Source organism: Salmo salar, chromosome ssa17, assembly GCF_905237065.1.
Source record: "Salmo salar chromosome ssa17, Ssal_v3.1, whole genome shotgun sequence".
NCBI classification, from domain to species: domain Eukaryota; kingdom Metazoa; phylum Chordata; class Actinopteri; order Salmoniformes; family Salmonidae; genus Salmo; species Salmo salar.
This window is the reverse complement of record NC_059458.1, coordinates 71,485,515-71,501,525: the sequence shown is the minus strand read 5'-3', so window position 1 is coordinate 71,501,525 and position 16,011 is coordinate 71,485,515. Positions and strand designations below refer to the sequence as shown.

The following is a 16,011-nucleotide window of genomic DNA, read 5'->3' as shown; positions in this document are numbered from 1 at the left end:
AACCTTCAGAGATCATGTGTTTAGGAGTGTTTTTCTTTTTCTCTAATCAAAGTGCTTCTCCCTGCCTTTAAGGGAAAAGGGCCTAGTATCCATAGTGATGGAGCGGCCAGGGGAGAGTAAGGACCATCCATCTCCAGGCTGGGGCTTTGTGACGTCGACCGCCTCTAATTTATACTGCAGCCGCCAAACTGTGGCGCATGCTGAAATGGCACCATTCCTCACCGCTAACCCGTGTCCTCCCTCACCCCCCCAACGATGGCGCACGCCGCCACTGATTTATCCCTCGCCGGAAACACCAGGAGCAGAACACAGCACGCCTCTGATACAAGTCTCTGTTCTTCAGTTGAGAGAGTCTCTCTGAATCATACTGTAAAAAGGAAGAGAGTGGTTGAATTTGGGAATCGGAGAATCACGCCCTTCCTCTAGAGACTAAGATTAGTCATGTCGTTGCACCAATAGCGACAACTTCATGTATTTAATCACAGTACAGTCAGTCCAGGACAGACTTGTATACACTAGCACAGATCAATGAATGAATGAATTCATATTTGTGACTGTACAAGTTTCGACACTCCCCAAATGAACTGAAAGAGAGGCTTACAAGCACTAACAAGCTCAGAAAAGTCTGAGGAATTTGAAGAGACCTCAATGCAACGTCATCCATCACTTTAGACAGTTTCCAGAAACATCCACACAGTGCATTAATCACAATGTAAGTGCAGATTGTGTGACTTTACGCAGCGCCTTCGTCAATCCTATAGTGTAACTGTAGGAAACTATAGAGAACAGTAGAGATAGCAGGGAAGCTCTTTAGACTAAGAGGCGAGCTCCCCTGCATTAAGACCCACTGATGGGTTTGTTTACTAGCTAATGTTCAGCACAGCATAGCAGCTGTGGAGAACCCTGCCTGACTGCTATTCAGTGAAATGTCCATTTCTACTTTCTTCAGCTTGTCTGCGTTTTATCTGAGGAGGAGCGGTAGCTAATATAAACAAAATACTGTTGCGTCACATCGAAGCTCTGCTACTGCTTTGAGAGACACCGCTGATGTAAGATTTAACCTGAAGAGATTACATTAAATGTGTTACTGAATTGCTAATGCCGCAACGGAGTGAGGTAAATTATGTTCATTACTTGTGAGTGTGAATTGCCCAACCCTCTAAGCCGGATAGAGAAACAGATACCGGAGCTGGTTAACACCTCAAATTAATCCAATGGTGGAGCAGCCCACCCAGAAACATGGTGCCTCTAATACACCTTTAGAGTGAGACAAAACTCTCATTATGGTTCTGTTGTGTAGTGTGGGTGATGAGCCTTCACCTTTCATTTAGTAGAACAAAATAAATACTCGGTAAATATTCACCTCTTGTTATTACGTGTTTCATTATCAGAATGTAGAACAGATTTAACACAGTGTTCTAGTTGAATACAGCTCACTTATGAATCTCTACTCTTGTATTCCAGCATTGGTAACGTAAGGAAAATCAGACTGTATTCAACATACTATCCACACTGGCTTGTGGTGAACAAAATTGATGTTGAATGACAAGGTCAGTCATCAAGACCTTGATTCAATGGATCAGGTGTGAAAATAGTTGGTTAGTACCGCTGTATATGTGTGTGTGTGTGTTTGGTACTCACAGCGCTGCTGCAGCGGATGTCCTTGACCTTGAGCCAGGCCAGGTCCAGGGTGCCCTCGCCCTTGTAGCACGACTGCAGTCGTTCCTTGATGCGCTCGTTGATCTCGCGCAGGGCGAACACGCACAGCGCTGACTCCTGCGAAGCCTCGCGCGGCCGCCGCTTCTGGCCCTTGGAGAAGATGGTGAAAAGGACGTCATCGTCGGGCCCCACGCCTAGCGAGCGCCCCAATATGGCACCCGCCTTGGAGAGATAGGCCGCCTGTAGGAGCCGGTACTCCACGCCGCCCTTCACACAGCCCAGGGGTACCTCCACATACGAGTTAAAGGCTGTGTCATCTTTACACAGCCGGACTATTTTAGAAGTGAACACCTGTTCTCGCCCCGCAGAGGAGGAGCCGGTGGCCGGCCCATTCCCCATCTCCGGCTGCAGCGTAAGGAAGTAGACGAAGTTACCCGAGCCAAATCCGTAGACGTAGTAGATGTCAAAGTCAGGCACGATGGTGAACGTGTCGGACGGGATCTTGATCATGGATGCCACGAACTCATCGTGGAAGACGTAGGCGAACATGCCGTCCTCCTCCGAGTTGCGCTCCAGCTTGCGGCTGGAGATGGTGGGGAAATACTCGGGCTTGCCGTCCACTGCCGTGGCCACAAACAGCTTGTCGGGCGATGAGTCACCGTACGACACGATGACGCCGAACACCGAACCGCTCTCGTTGACCCCGGACAGGTAGTGCTCCTTCTTGTGGAAGGGCTCTCCCAGCTTGAACAGGTCGTCCAGACGAAGGAGTTTACAGATGCCCTGATAGAGACTACCACAGGCTAATAGCCGGTTCTCCCGGTAGTCCATCAGCAGCATCTTGTTGACGTTGTTGGTGAGGGACAGCGGCTCGCTGCAGGGCTGCACAATGCGTGGTGGGTAGCACTTGCGGTTGTCCTCGTCGGGGCCAGTCTCGTGATACACCTGTACGTTTAGGTCGGGGGAGAGTTTGTAGATACGGTTGACCGCTCCCAGGTACACGTTGCCGTTGCGTTCGTCCACGGCCACGTGGTTGAACTTCCACTCGGGGTTCTCAGTGCTGAACGTGCTATAGTCCTCCTCCTCGGCTGCATCGATGGAGGCAGTGATGATAGTGGCGCCGTCGGGGGCATGGGGGAGGGGCCTAGATGCCAACGAGAGAGGGAGAGCCAGGGCCGACAGGAACCAGCAAAGGGTAAGACAGGAAGTCCGTGTCCTGGTGTGGTGGGACTCCATGGTCCGCTGTGTCAGGGAGGACTAGAAGGGGCTCGGTCCAGTACTCTCAGCCAATCCGTGGTCAGGCCTCTCTTGGGATTGAGGTCATTCTATACCTGGAGAAGAGAAGAGAAATATGAGGTGGGAAACACAAAAAGACAATATTCCTGCATCTACAAAAAGAATCTCCATACACATTTATCATACAGAGTATCAGACATATTTATCATACTGAGTATCAGATATATTTATCATACAGAGTATCAGACATATTTATCATACAGAGTATCAGACATATTTATCATACAGAGTATCAGACATATTTATCATACTGAGTATCAGATATATTTATCATACAGAGTATCAGACATATTTATCATACAGAGTATCAGACATATTTATCATACAGAGCACTGCACCAATAAAAAGGCAATTAGGCAAGTAGAAGAATGAGAGAGGAGAAAAAGCGAGACAGACATACAGTTGATGTTTGGAAGTTTACATACACCTTAGCCAAATACATTTACATTCAGTTTTTCACAATTCCTGACATTTAATCCTAGTAACAATTCCCTGTCTTAGGTCAGTTAGGATCATCACTTTATTTTAAGAATGTGAAATGTCAGAATAATAGTAGAGAGAATTATTTATTTCAGCTTTTATTTCTTTCATCACATTCCCAGTGGGTCACAAGTTTACATACACTCAATTAGTATTTGGTTGTTAACTTTGGTCAAACGTATTGGGTAGCCTTCCACAAGCTTCCCACAATAAGTTGGGTGACTTTTAGCCCATTCCTCCTGACAGAACTGGGTCAGGTTTGTGGGCAGAACTGAGTCAGGTTTGTAGGCCTCCTTGCTCGCACACGCTTTTTCAGTTCTGCCCACAAATTTTCTATAGGATTGAGGTCAGGGCTTTTGATGGCCACTCCAATACCTTGACTTTGTTGTCCTTAAGCCATTTTGCCACAACTTTGGAAGTATGCTTGGGGTCATTTTCCATTTGGAAGACCCATTTGCGACCAAGCAAAATTTTCCATCCTCATTATACCATCTATTTTGTGAAGTGCATCAGTCCCTCCTGCAGAAAAGCACCCCCACAGCATGATGCTGCCACCCCCGTGCTTCACGGTTGGAATGGTGTTCTTCGGCTTGCAAGCGTCCCCCTTTTTCCTCCAAACATAACGATGGTCTTATGGCCAAACAGTTCATCAGACCAGGACATTTCTCCAAAAAGTACGATCTTTGTCCCCATGTGCAGTTGCAAACCGTAGTCTGACTTTTCTATGGCGGTTTTGGAGCAGTGGCTTCTTCCTTGCTGAGCGGCCTTTCAGGTTATGTCGATATTGGACTCGTTCTACTGTGGATTTCGATACTTTTGTACCTGTTTCCTCCAGCATCTTCACAAGGTCCTTTGCTTTTGTTCTGGGATTGATTTGCACTTTCACACCAAAGTATGTTCATCTCTAGGTTACGCGTCTACTTCCTGAGCGGTATGGCGGCTGCGTGGTCCCATGGTGTTTATACTTGCGTACTATTGTTTGTACAGATGAATGTGGTACCTTCAGGCATTTGGAAATTGCTTCCAAGGATGAACCAGACTTGTGGAGGTCTACAATTTCTTATTTGAGGTCTTGGCTGATTTATTTTTATTTTCCCATGATGTCAAGCAAAGAGGCACTGAGTTTAAAGGTAGACCTTGAAATACATCCACAGGTACACCTCCAATTGACTCAAATTATGTCAATTAGCCTATCAGAAGCTTCTAAAGCCATGACATCATTTTCTGGATTTTTCCAAGCTGTTTAAAGGCACAGTCAACTTAGTGTATGTAAACTTCTGACCTACTGGAATTGTGACACAGTGAATTATAAGTGAAATAATCTGTCTGTAAACAATTGTTGGGAAAATGACTTGTGTTATGCACAAAGTAGATATCCTAACCGACTTGCCAAAACTATAGTCTGTTAACAAGAAATGTGTGGAGTGTATGTAAACCTAAGTGTATGTAAACTTCCGACTTCAACTGTACATTATCAAGTCCAAACCCATCTGAACCTTTCAGAGAGAGACAGAAGACATGAAGCGAGACAGTGAGGGAATGAGAAAGAGGGTATAAAGTCTGAGAGAGAGGCCTGCTGGGATGAGTGGAGGACTGTGTGTTCTCAGAGGGCTAATGCAGGACCCCGGGGGGTTATCTACAGTCATACACCATCTCTGTGTCTCTGCATGGGCCCAGCCCCTTCACATCCCTCAAAGCCCATCACATCCAGGCTGCTCCACTCCTAATTGATTCTCCCCTTAGAGTGTGATTTGCATGCTTAGGTGATTTTTCTCTCTTCTCTCCAGATAGAGCTTCCCACCTGCTGACATGGCTAGGAGACATAGTTCTAACACTCTGGCCCACACACACACACACACACACACACACAGTTTATGGGTAGAGGTGGAGTAATTAGGAGGAAGTGCTAGTGGGTGCAGAAACAAGCGCCTCATCAGTCCCTGGGTCGTTTGTCAAGCCTCAGCAATATCACACTACTGTTCCTCCTTGCCTATACAAACACACAGTACACACACACACAGTACACACACACACACACACACACGCACAGTGCACACACAGAGATACATATATCAAATCATATGTATTTATAAAGCCCTTCTTACATCAGCTGATATCTCAATGTGCTGTACAGAAACCCTGCCTAAAACCCCAAACAGCAAGCAATGCAGGTGTAGAAGCACGGTGGCTAGGAAAAACTCCCTAGAAAGGCCAAAATAGAGAGTATGTTCTGTATGTTTACACGTATAGAAACAAAGGCTACACGGTACACATCCATATTCAATGTACACACACATTATAAACACACCAAGAGGAAATGAGGAGAGCATTTCCTGTAAACACTGCGGTCCCCTGTGCTTCCAACTGCTCATTAGCTCTCCCCTATGAACAGGTGATCACCTGCGTGGTATCCAGGGTCAGCCTCCACAACACTGCTGACACACACACACTTTCGCTTTACTGTAATTACACTGATGCTAAACAAGTCTCACATTCACTGCTCTTCATTGTAGCTCTAGCATTGCATGATAGTGAGACTATGTGTGTTCTGTAATGATTGCGTATCCAGTTACTTGGCGGTGATTATAGCTTTGAGTCGTCTGCATCAGCTTTGTACTGTACATCTGGATTTGGGGATTTTCTCCCATTCTTCCTTACAGATGTTTAAGCTCTGTTAAATGAGATAGGGAGTGGCGGTGAACAGCAATCTTCAGGTTTTTCCACAATTTTGTTGTTGTTGCATTCTTTTTCTCCCCAATTTTGATCTTGTCTCATCGTTGCAACTCTCCAACGGGCTCGGGAGGCAAAGGTTGAGTCATGCGCCCTCCAAAACATGAACCGCCAAACCGCGCTTCTTATAACCCGCTCGCTTCATCCGGAAGCCAGCTGCACCAATGTGTCGGAGGAAACACCGTTCATCTGATGACCTCCTGCAGACACCTGGCCCGCCAAAAAAACTGGCTAGAGTGCTATGAGCCAAGTAAAGCCCCCCGGGCCAAACCCTCCCCTAACCAGAACTACTGGGCCAAATTTGCGCCGCCCTATGGGACTCCCGATCACGTCTGGTTGTGATACAACCCGGGATCGAATCCGGGTCTGTAGTGACGCCTCTAGCACTGCGATGCAGTGCCTTAGACCGCTGCGCCACTCGGGAGGCCCCTTTCCACAGTTTTTCAATGGAATTCAAGTCTGGGCTTTGGCTAGGCCACTCAAGGACTTGCACATGCTTGTTCTGAAGCCATTCCAGCATTGTACATATGTACAGGGACTTCAGAAAATATTCATACCCCTTAACTTATTCCACATTTGTTACAGCGTGAATTCTAAATGGATTGCATTTAAAAACAATCTTACCCATCTACACACAATACCCCATAATGACAATGTTTTCTTGATGCAAATGTATTGAACATATCTAATTTACATGAGTATTCAAACCTTTTTGCTATAACACTCTAAATTGAGCTCAGGTGCATCAAATTTCCTTTGATCATCCTTGAGATGTCACTACAACTTGATTGACCTGTGGCCAATTAAATTGTTCGGACATAGAAAGAAACACACGTGTCTATATAATTTCCCACAGTTGACAGTGCATGTCAGAGCAGAAACTATACCATGAAGTCCAAGGAACTGTCTGTAGGTCTCCAAGATAGAATTGTGATGAGGCACATATCTGGGGAAGGGTATAAACATTTTGCTGTGTGTTGAAAGTTTCCAAGAGCACAGTGGTCTCCATCATTGGGAAATAGAAAAATATGGAACTACCCAGGAGCTGGCTGTCCGACCAAACTAAGCAACCGGGCAAGAAAGACCTTGGTCAGGGAGGTGACCAAGAACCCAATGATCACTCTGACAGAACTACAGAGTTTCTTGGCTGAGATGGGAGAACCTGCCAGAAGGACAACAGTCTCTACAGCACTTCACCAATCTGGGCTTTATGGGAGAGTGGTCCCGACGGAAGCCACTCATGACAACATGCCTGGAGTTTGCAAAAAGGCATGTAAAAAACTCTGAGATCATAAGGCAAGAGATTGAGGTCTGATGAGACAAAAATGTAACTCTTTGGCCTGAGTGCTATGTCTGGAGAAACCAGAAACAGCTCATCACCCGTCTAACACCATCCCTACTGTGAAGCATGGTGGTGGCAGTATCATGCTATGGGGAAGCTTTTCAGTGGCGGGGCCTGGGATACTGGTAAGGATAGAGGGAACAATGAATGGAGCCAAATACAAGTAAATCATTGATGAGAACCTTGTACAAACAATCTTAGACTGGGGCATAGATTTATGTTCCAACAGGACAATGACCCCAAGCATACAGTGCTGGAATGGCTTCAGAACAAGAATGTGAAAGTCCTTCAGTGGCCCAGCCAAAGCCCAGACTTGAATCCCACTGAAAAACTGTTGAAAGACTTGAAGATTGCTGTTCACCGCCACTCCCCATCTAATTTAACAGAGCTTGAGAAAATCATCGCTGCAAAAGTTGCTTCAACAAATATTGATGTAAGGGTTGTGAATACGTACCGGTATGTAAATTCAATATTTCTGTATTTCATTTTCAATACATTTGCAAAAATTACTAAACACATTTTCACTTTGTCATTATGGGGTATTGTGTGTAGATGGGTGAGAAATTGAAACACAGGCACTATGAAGACACTGTAGGATCTTAATTTGAGCCAGTTTGTTACAGCAGGAAAGTAATCCTGCAGCAACAGGAAATGTGAATTATTATGCGCATTATTATTGAATTGACACAAAATCAAGTCTACAAATGTGGAAATTAGAAACTTGAGAAGCCCTTTTAACCTTTTACTGCAGTGGGCTAAATCAGGGTCTTTTGGTAGTCCAAAATATCTACTTTGAAATGAAAGTATACACCTCACACACATGGTTATGGGCTTAAAGAAACAAGACAAAGTATTGTCAGATATAAAGTTGAAATCTATTGAATTTTGAGTTTGCATCCCAATATTACACTTTACATACAACACAGAAGACTGAAATATAAAAAAAAATAATAAAAAAAAATGTTTGATATAATGTTGATTAATGTCACGGATCTCTCCGGTACTGTTGCTCATTCCGTGCACCAGTTTCGGAGGTCTACGTCACCGGCCTCTAGGAACTGAACTGTGTCATTACGCACACCTGGTCCCCATAATCTCCCCTGATTAGTAATTGTATAAGTGTGCCCTTTGTTCACCATTGTCTGGTCGATTATTGTTCCAATGTCCGTTGGTCGTGTGAGTACCTGTGCTGTGTAGTTTTGGCTTTCGTGCCGCGTGTATTGCACATATAATTACGGGTCTCGTCCCGTGTGGTATCATTGTGCGATTGTGTATTTATTCGAGGTACTCCTCACTCTTTTGTTTGGGTTTCAACCCTGTGTTTTGTATACGTGTTTGTTTGGTCTTCGTCCCCGTGCCTTTACATGGCACGCTGTAATTTGGGTAAATAAAAAACCCTATTACGCATTCCTGCGCCTGTCTCCCGATCCCTTTATACCAACGTGACAATAGAAATTATTAAAAATATGAACAACATTCCACCCATGAGGCCACTAGAGGGGGCTTTGATCATTCCACTATAAGTTGTAAATGCCCTACAATGCAGGAAAGTTTTCCTGCAATAGGGTGATCAAATTAAATCTGTACCTCTGGGCTAACAAAATGAATTTCCATGACAATGGACAATAATGTATTGTATCATATAATATTGTATCTTATCTTGTCATATTGCCTACACATGTACATGTATGAGTCAGTGTTAGTCAGGCTGAGCCCATCCCATTGGACACAGACGTCAGTTCAACGTCTAGTCTAGATTTACATTTGGTTGAGTTGTCAACTAATGTGGATTCATGTGAAATTACCAAAAAAATGTCACCATGTCATTTAGGTTCGAATTGGGTGAAAAAAATGAAATGTCCTTATGTTGATGACTTTTTGCAAATCCAACCAGTTTTGAACGTTGTTTCAACCTGTTTTTGCCCAGTGGGATTATTTCTCCCACACTGCCAGATACAGTTGAAGTCGGAAGTTTACATACACTTAGGTTGTAGTCATTAAAACTCGTTTTTCAACCACTCCACAAATTTCTTGTTAACAAACTAGAGTTTTGGCAAGTTGGTTAGGACATCTACTTTGTGCATGACACAAGTAATTTTTCCAACAATTGTTTACAGACAGATTATTTCATAATTCCAGTGGTCAGAAGTTTACATACACTAAGTTGACTGTCCCTTTAAACAGCTTGGAAAATTCAAGAAAATGATGTCATGGCTTTAGAAGCTTCTGATAGTCTAATTGACATCATTTGAGGCAATTGGAGGTGTACCTGTGGATATATTTCAAGGCCTACCTTTAAACTCAGTGCCTCTTTGCTTGACATCATGGGAAAATCAAAAGAAATCAGCCAAGACCTTAGATAAAAATTGTAAACCTCCACAAGTCTGGTTCATCCTTGGGAGCAATTTCCAAATGCCTGAAGGTACCACGTTCATCTGTACAAACAATAGTACGCAAGTATAAACACCATGGGACCACGCAGCCATCATCCTAGAGATGAACGTACTTTGGTGTGAAAAGTGCAAATCAATCCCAGAACAAAAGCAAAGGACCTTGTGAAGATGCTGGAGGAAACAGGTACAAAAGTATCTATATCCACACTAAAACGAGTCCTATATCGACATAACCTGAAAGGCCGCTCAGCAAGGAAGAAGCCACTGCTCCAAAACCGCCATAAAAAAGTCAAACTATGGTTTGCAACTGCACATGGGGACAAAGATCGTACTTTTTGGAGAAATGTCCTCTGGTCTGATGAAACAAAAATAGAACTATTGGCCATAATGACCATCGTTATGTTTGGAGGAAAAAGGGGGAGGCTTGCGAGTCGAAGAACACCATCCCAACCGTGAAGCACGGGGTGGCAGCATCATGTTGTGGGGGTGCCTTGCTGCAGGAGGGACTGGTGCACTTCACAAAATAGATGGTATAATGAGGATGGAAAATTTTACTTGGTCGCAAATGGGTCTTCCAAAATGTTACTTCACAAAATAGATTGCATCATGAGGATATATTAATGAATTATGTGGATATATTGAAGCAACATCTCAAGACATCAGTCAGGAAGTTGAAGCTTGGTCGCAAATTGGTCTTCCAAATGGACAATGACCCCAAGCATACTTCCAAAGCTGTGGCACAAAGTCAAGGTATTGGAGTGGCCATCACAAAGCCCTGACCTCAATCCTATAGAAAATTTGTGGGCAGAACTGAAAAAGCGTGTGTGAGCAAGGAGGCCTACAAACCTGACTTAGTTACACCAGCTCTGTCAGGAGAAATGGGCCAAAATTCACCCAACTTATTGTGGGAAGCTTGTGGAAGGCTACCCGAAACGTTTGACCCAAGTTAAACAATTTAAAGGCAATGCTACCAAATACTAATTGAGTGTATGTTAACTTCTGACCCACTGAGAATGTGATGCAAGAAATAAAAGCTGAAATAAATCATTCTCTCTACTATTATTCTGACATTTCACATTCTTAAAATAAAGTGGTGATCCCAACAGACCTAAGACAGGGAATTCTTACTAGGATTAAATGTCAGGAATTGTGAAAAAACGAATTGAAATGTATTTGGCTAAGGTGTATGTAAACTTCCGACTTCAACTGTAGCTCCGATCAGACAGCCACTTGGGATCTCCAGGTAAAATCTCCTGGTGAGGAGCAATCATGGAACCATGGACTGGGCTGCAATCTGATCACACTCACTCTGACTCATATTACTGAGAGGAACGAACCAATCAGACAATGGGTTAACACATTTCAGACAGAGCGATAGAGAGTGAGATGATGAGTGAGGGTGAGATCCAGAGAGAGAGAGAGAGAGAGTGAGGATGAGATCCAGAGAGAGAGAGAGAGTGAGAGAGAGTGAGTGAGGGTGAGGGCCAGAGAGAGCGAGAAAGAGGGTAAGTGCCAGAGAGAGAGGTGACCGCCAGAAAGAGAGAGAGAGATAGAGAAAGATGGAGAAAGAAATAATAATAATTTATCCTTGACAAAGGGAAAGAAGTAGGTGGTCAAAGGAAGCAGTAAGGGGGAGCAGAGCTGCATGAGGACTACTGAAAGGGCATTGGGCTCTCTGCTTGGACTAAAAATAAAGGCCTGTTGTAATATTAATCTTACACTGGGAGCGGCTGTGAGCTCCCAACTCTAATTTACCAGCGGGGGACAGAGTACCTGGATAACAAAGTGCTCAGCTGGAAATACCTCAACAACTTCATTCAACTGTAAATAGCAAAATAGAGGGAGGGAGGGAGGGAGGGAGGGAGGGAGGGAGGGAGGGAGGGAGGGAGGGAGGGAGGGAGGGAGGGAGGGAGGGAGGGAGGGAGGGAGGGATTGAAGGTGAAATATCACAGAAGCTGTAGTGTCGATGGGTACACATATCATCTTGTTCTCTGTAGCAGGTGCAAACGCACACACACACACACACACACACACACGCAAACTCTATCACTCCCCCCCCTCTCTCTCTCGCACACACACTAACACAGAAATAACCTGCTGGCTTCGGCGCCTTCAAGAATGTATGATGATCGCGACCTGAAACCGTCAGTGACACGCAATTATCCTGCTCATCGGGGAAGCTCGTTTAGCTCCTATTTGCATTTGCCTGCTGATCATCACGCGCCATTAATTACACCTGAGTTGCTCAGCCATGTTCCGCTTCATACAACCCCACACACACACACACACACACACACACACACACACACACACACACACACACACACACACACACACACACACACACACACACACACACACACACACACACACACACACACAGAGCCCCGAACATTCAAACACATTATTTATCTCCATCTACATTGTGTCTTTCCTTCACATTCCTACACAGTAAGTAAGAAGCCTTGTCTTGTCTAGCTGGAACGGCTCATAGGAGCAGAAGCCTATCTTCTCCTGTTTCTGTAGCATGAGGCAGCTTCCCACTGGGCACAGATGTCAGTTCAACGTCTAGTCTTGATTTACATTTGGTTGAGTTGTCAACTAACGTGAATTCAACGTGAAATCAATACAAAAATCACCATGTCTTTGGATTTAGGTTAAAAGTCAAGTCAAAAATATGAAATTCCCTTAAGTTGATGACTTTTTGCAAACCCAATCAGGTTTCAACGTTGAGTCAACGACGTCACATAGATTTTTGTGGGGTTGAAATGACATGGAAGCAACATTGATTCAACCAGTTTTTGCCCAGTGGGTTGATGTACAAGTACAGCCCCTGGACAGGACACCCAAACGATCTCCTTAATGCTGAGTACCAAGCAGTGTGTGTGTGTGTGTGCGTGTGTGTGTGCGTGTGCATATGTGTGTTTCTGCAAGTGTGTGTGTGTGTGTGTCTCAGTGCCAGATCTGCCCACAGAAATCATACACACACACACATACACACACACACAGTAACTCCAGACCACATACTGCACCAGCACATCAAAGGGTGCTAATGAATTCATGTTTTGTGCCACACTCTCTCTCACACTCAGTGCTTCGCTGGAAATGTGGGCAAAAACACCATGCAGTACAATCTGAGGTGTGTGTGTGTGTGTGTGTGTGTGTGTGTGTGTGTGTGTGTGTGTGTACTGCATGTGCTCTCCGCTTTCAGAAATAATTTGATATTTATGCTTTTTCATGAAGAAAAATATTATTTGTTTCTGAAAAAAACAAAAACACAAATTGCGTTAGCATCCCTAAACTGTGCCCAAATTAGAGGCATTATTAGGTTTGTGGGGAGAGACAGTGAGGCGTGCGCCACAAACAAACCAGCTAAATCAGATAACATCCTATGGCAGAGAAAGAAAGAAGCAGAGAAGAGAGGAGAAGAGGAGGAGGAGGAGGAGGAAGGAGAGGGAAGTCAAAAACAAGCAACAGAAATATTGATCGGTTCCTCTGGGGGCGTCTAAGCCGATCCATGCCAACCAGGTGAAGAGGCATCGTCAAGGTTACACTGTCAAGGGAAGAGGCTCCAAGTCTCTCTGTCTCCCTCTCCCTCTCCCTCTCTCTCTCGCTCAGTCTGCCTCCCACCTGTGAACCTGAGATAAGGCTAACCTAGTGACAGACAGAGACAGACAGAGACAGACAGAAAGACAGACAGACAGACTGGCAGTTGGACAGACTGTAACAGACTGTACAGACTTTGACAAACTGTGATGGACGGATGGACAGACGGACAGACAGACTGACTGACGGCCAGACAGACAAACGGAAAGAGGAAAGACGGACGGACGGACAGACGGACAGACAGACAGACAGAGAAATACAGACAGACAGACAGAGAAATACAGACAAACAGACAGACAGACTGACAAAGACAGACAGACTGACAAAGACAGACAGACAGACAGACAGACAGACAGACAGACAGACAGACAGACAGACAGACAGACAGACAGACAGACAGACAGACAGACAGACAGACAGACAGACAGACAGACAGACAGACAGACAGACAGACAGACAGACAGACAGACAGACAGACAGATAGATAGATAGACAGTGACAGACTGTGACAGACAGACTGTGACAGAGACATACAGACATACAATCAGACTGTGACAGGGACATACAGACATACAATCAGACTGTGACAGAGACATACAGACATACAATCAGACTGTGACAGAGACATACAGACAGACATACAGACAGACAGAAGGGGTGTAGACTGCATAATATAGTCTGGCTCTCAGCCCATCTGTCTAATAGATAATAGCACACGTAAACAACAAGCACAAGGCTCCAACAATAGATATGTCTGATATTGAGTGATGATAACACGGGTATTTCAGAGGTTACAGCTAGCTTACTGTTTGGAAAGTAGTTGATTACTAGAGCTAGTCAAGGCCAACCACTGCATAGCTGAACCAAGACACATCCCACTCCAGCTATTAACAGGTTGAATAGGTTAGATAATGAGTAGGAGCACTGGAACACTGAACGTATGCCGACATCTTCATGGTGGAAATACATCTGGAACATTGAGAGAAAACTGTCTGACTCTTTTGTAAACAGATTAACTTCTCCAGATATAAAAACCCATTCAGAAATATCTAACACAAAACATATGAGTCAAATGGGATTACGGGAGATTATGAGTGGGAAAAGTAGGGTAATTACAGTATAATCCTTTACATTCACAAAACCCCCCCAGATTTTTACACTTTTATGGGGCGGTAAACTGTCACAGGGTGAATGGAGAGAGATGACAACAACACACATAGATGGAAATGATACCAACACCCAGGTAAACAGATCAGGCTGTAATAAGACAATACCTCCTGATAAAAGAGACAGGAGGGACACAGTGAGAGAGGCAGACAGAGAGAACAGAGACAGATAGAGATGCTATGATACTATAATAGAATGAGAGAACAGAGACAGATAGAGATGCTATGATACTATAATAGAATGAGAGAACAGAGACAGATAGAGATGCTATGATACTATAATAGAATGAGAGAACAGAGACAGATAGAGATGCTATGATACTATAATAGAATGAGAGAACAGAGACAGATAGAGATGCTATGATACTATAATAGAATGAGAGAACAGAGGGAAGAAGGGAGGTAAAGAGGACAAACAGACAGGTGTACAGTCTACAGTTAGACATGCTATGATACTATAATAGAATGAGAGAACAGAGGGAAGAAGGGAGGTAAAGAGGACAAACAGACAGGTGTACAGTCTACAGTTAGACATGCTATGATACTATAATAGAATGAGAGAACAGAGACAGTTAGAGATGCTATGATACTATAATAGAATGAGAGAACAGAGACAGTTAGAGATGCTATGCTACTATAATAGAATGAGAGAACAGAGGGAAGAAGGGAGGTAAAGAGGACAAACAGACAGGTGTACAGTCTACAGTTAGACATGCTATGATACTATAATAGAATGAGAGAACAGAGACAGTTAGAGATGCTATGATACTATAATAGAATGAGAGAACAGAGACAGTTAGAGATGCTATGCTACTATAATAGAGTGAGAGAACAGAGGGAAGAAGGGAGGTAAAGAGGACAAACAGACAGGTGTACAGTCTACAGTTAGACATGCTATGCTACTATAATAGAATGAGAGAACAGAGGGAAGAAGGGAGGTAAAGAGGACAAACAGACAGGTGTACAGTCTACAGTTAGACATGCTATGACCCTACATTAAAGAAAGAGAAAGATCCAGGAGAAAGGCGAGAGAGAAGAAGAGAGTACAAACGGATCCAGTCTAGTCTACAACTAGATATGCTATGCTCCTGTCCTCTTGCTGCCCTTCCAGGAGGTCACTCACTTCAGCGTGATGGCCGTGCCCGTCAGTGGAGATGGCACGGTGGCATGGAGGAGAGGTGGCACAGATTAACAGACTAATCCCTGCAGCTCCCACTGAGCCCTGGCAATGATCACATGGATAACAGTTACTACTCACCCTACAGTACAACTCACTGAGCTGGGATAGGAAAACACCCTGCACTCACCCAAGATAATCTATCACACACACACACACACA

General features: G+C 44.3%; 1 protein-coding gene across 2 annotated transcripts in view; it reads right to left on the bottom strand.

Moving 5' to 3' along the window:
- LOC106576477 (plexin-A4) overlaps positions 1-16,011 on the bottom strand; it is a 643,097-nt gene that overhangs the window by 581,535 nt on the left and 45,551 nt on the right. For both annotated transcript variants that reach the window (XM_045700071.1, XM_045700072.1), the window contains exon 2: positions 1,642-2,990. In XM_045700071.1, coding sequence (XP_045556027.1) covers positions 1,642-2,895 — 1,254 coding nt within the window. In that variant the 5' untranslated portion in view covers positions 2,896-2,990. The remainder of the gene's footprint in view (positions 1-1,641; positions 2,991-16,011) is intronic.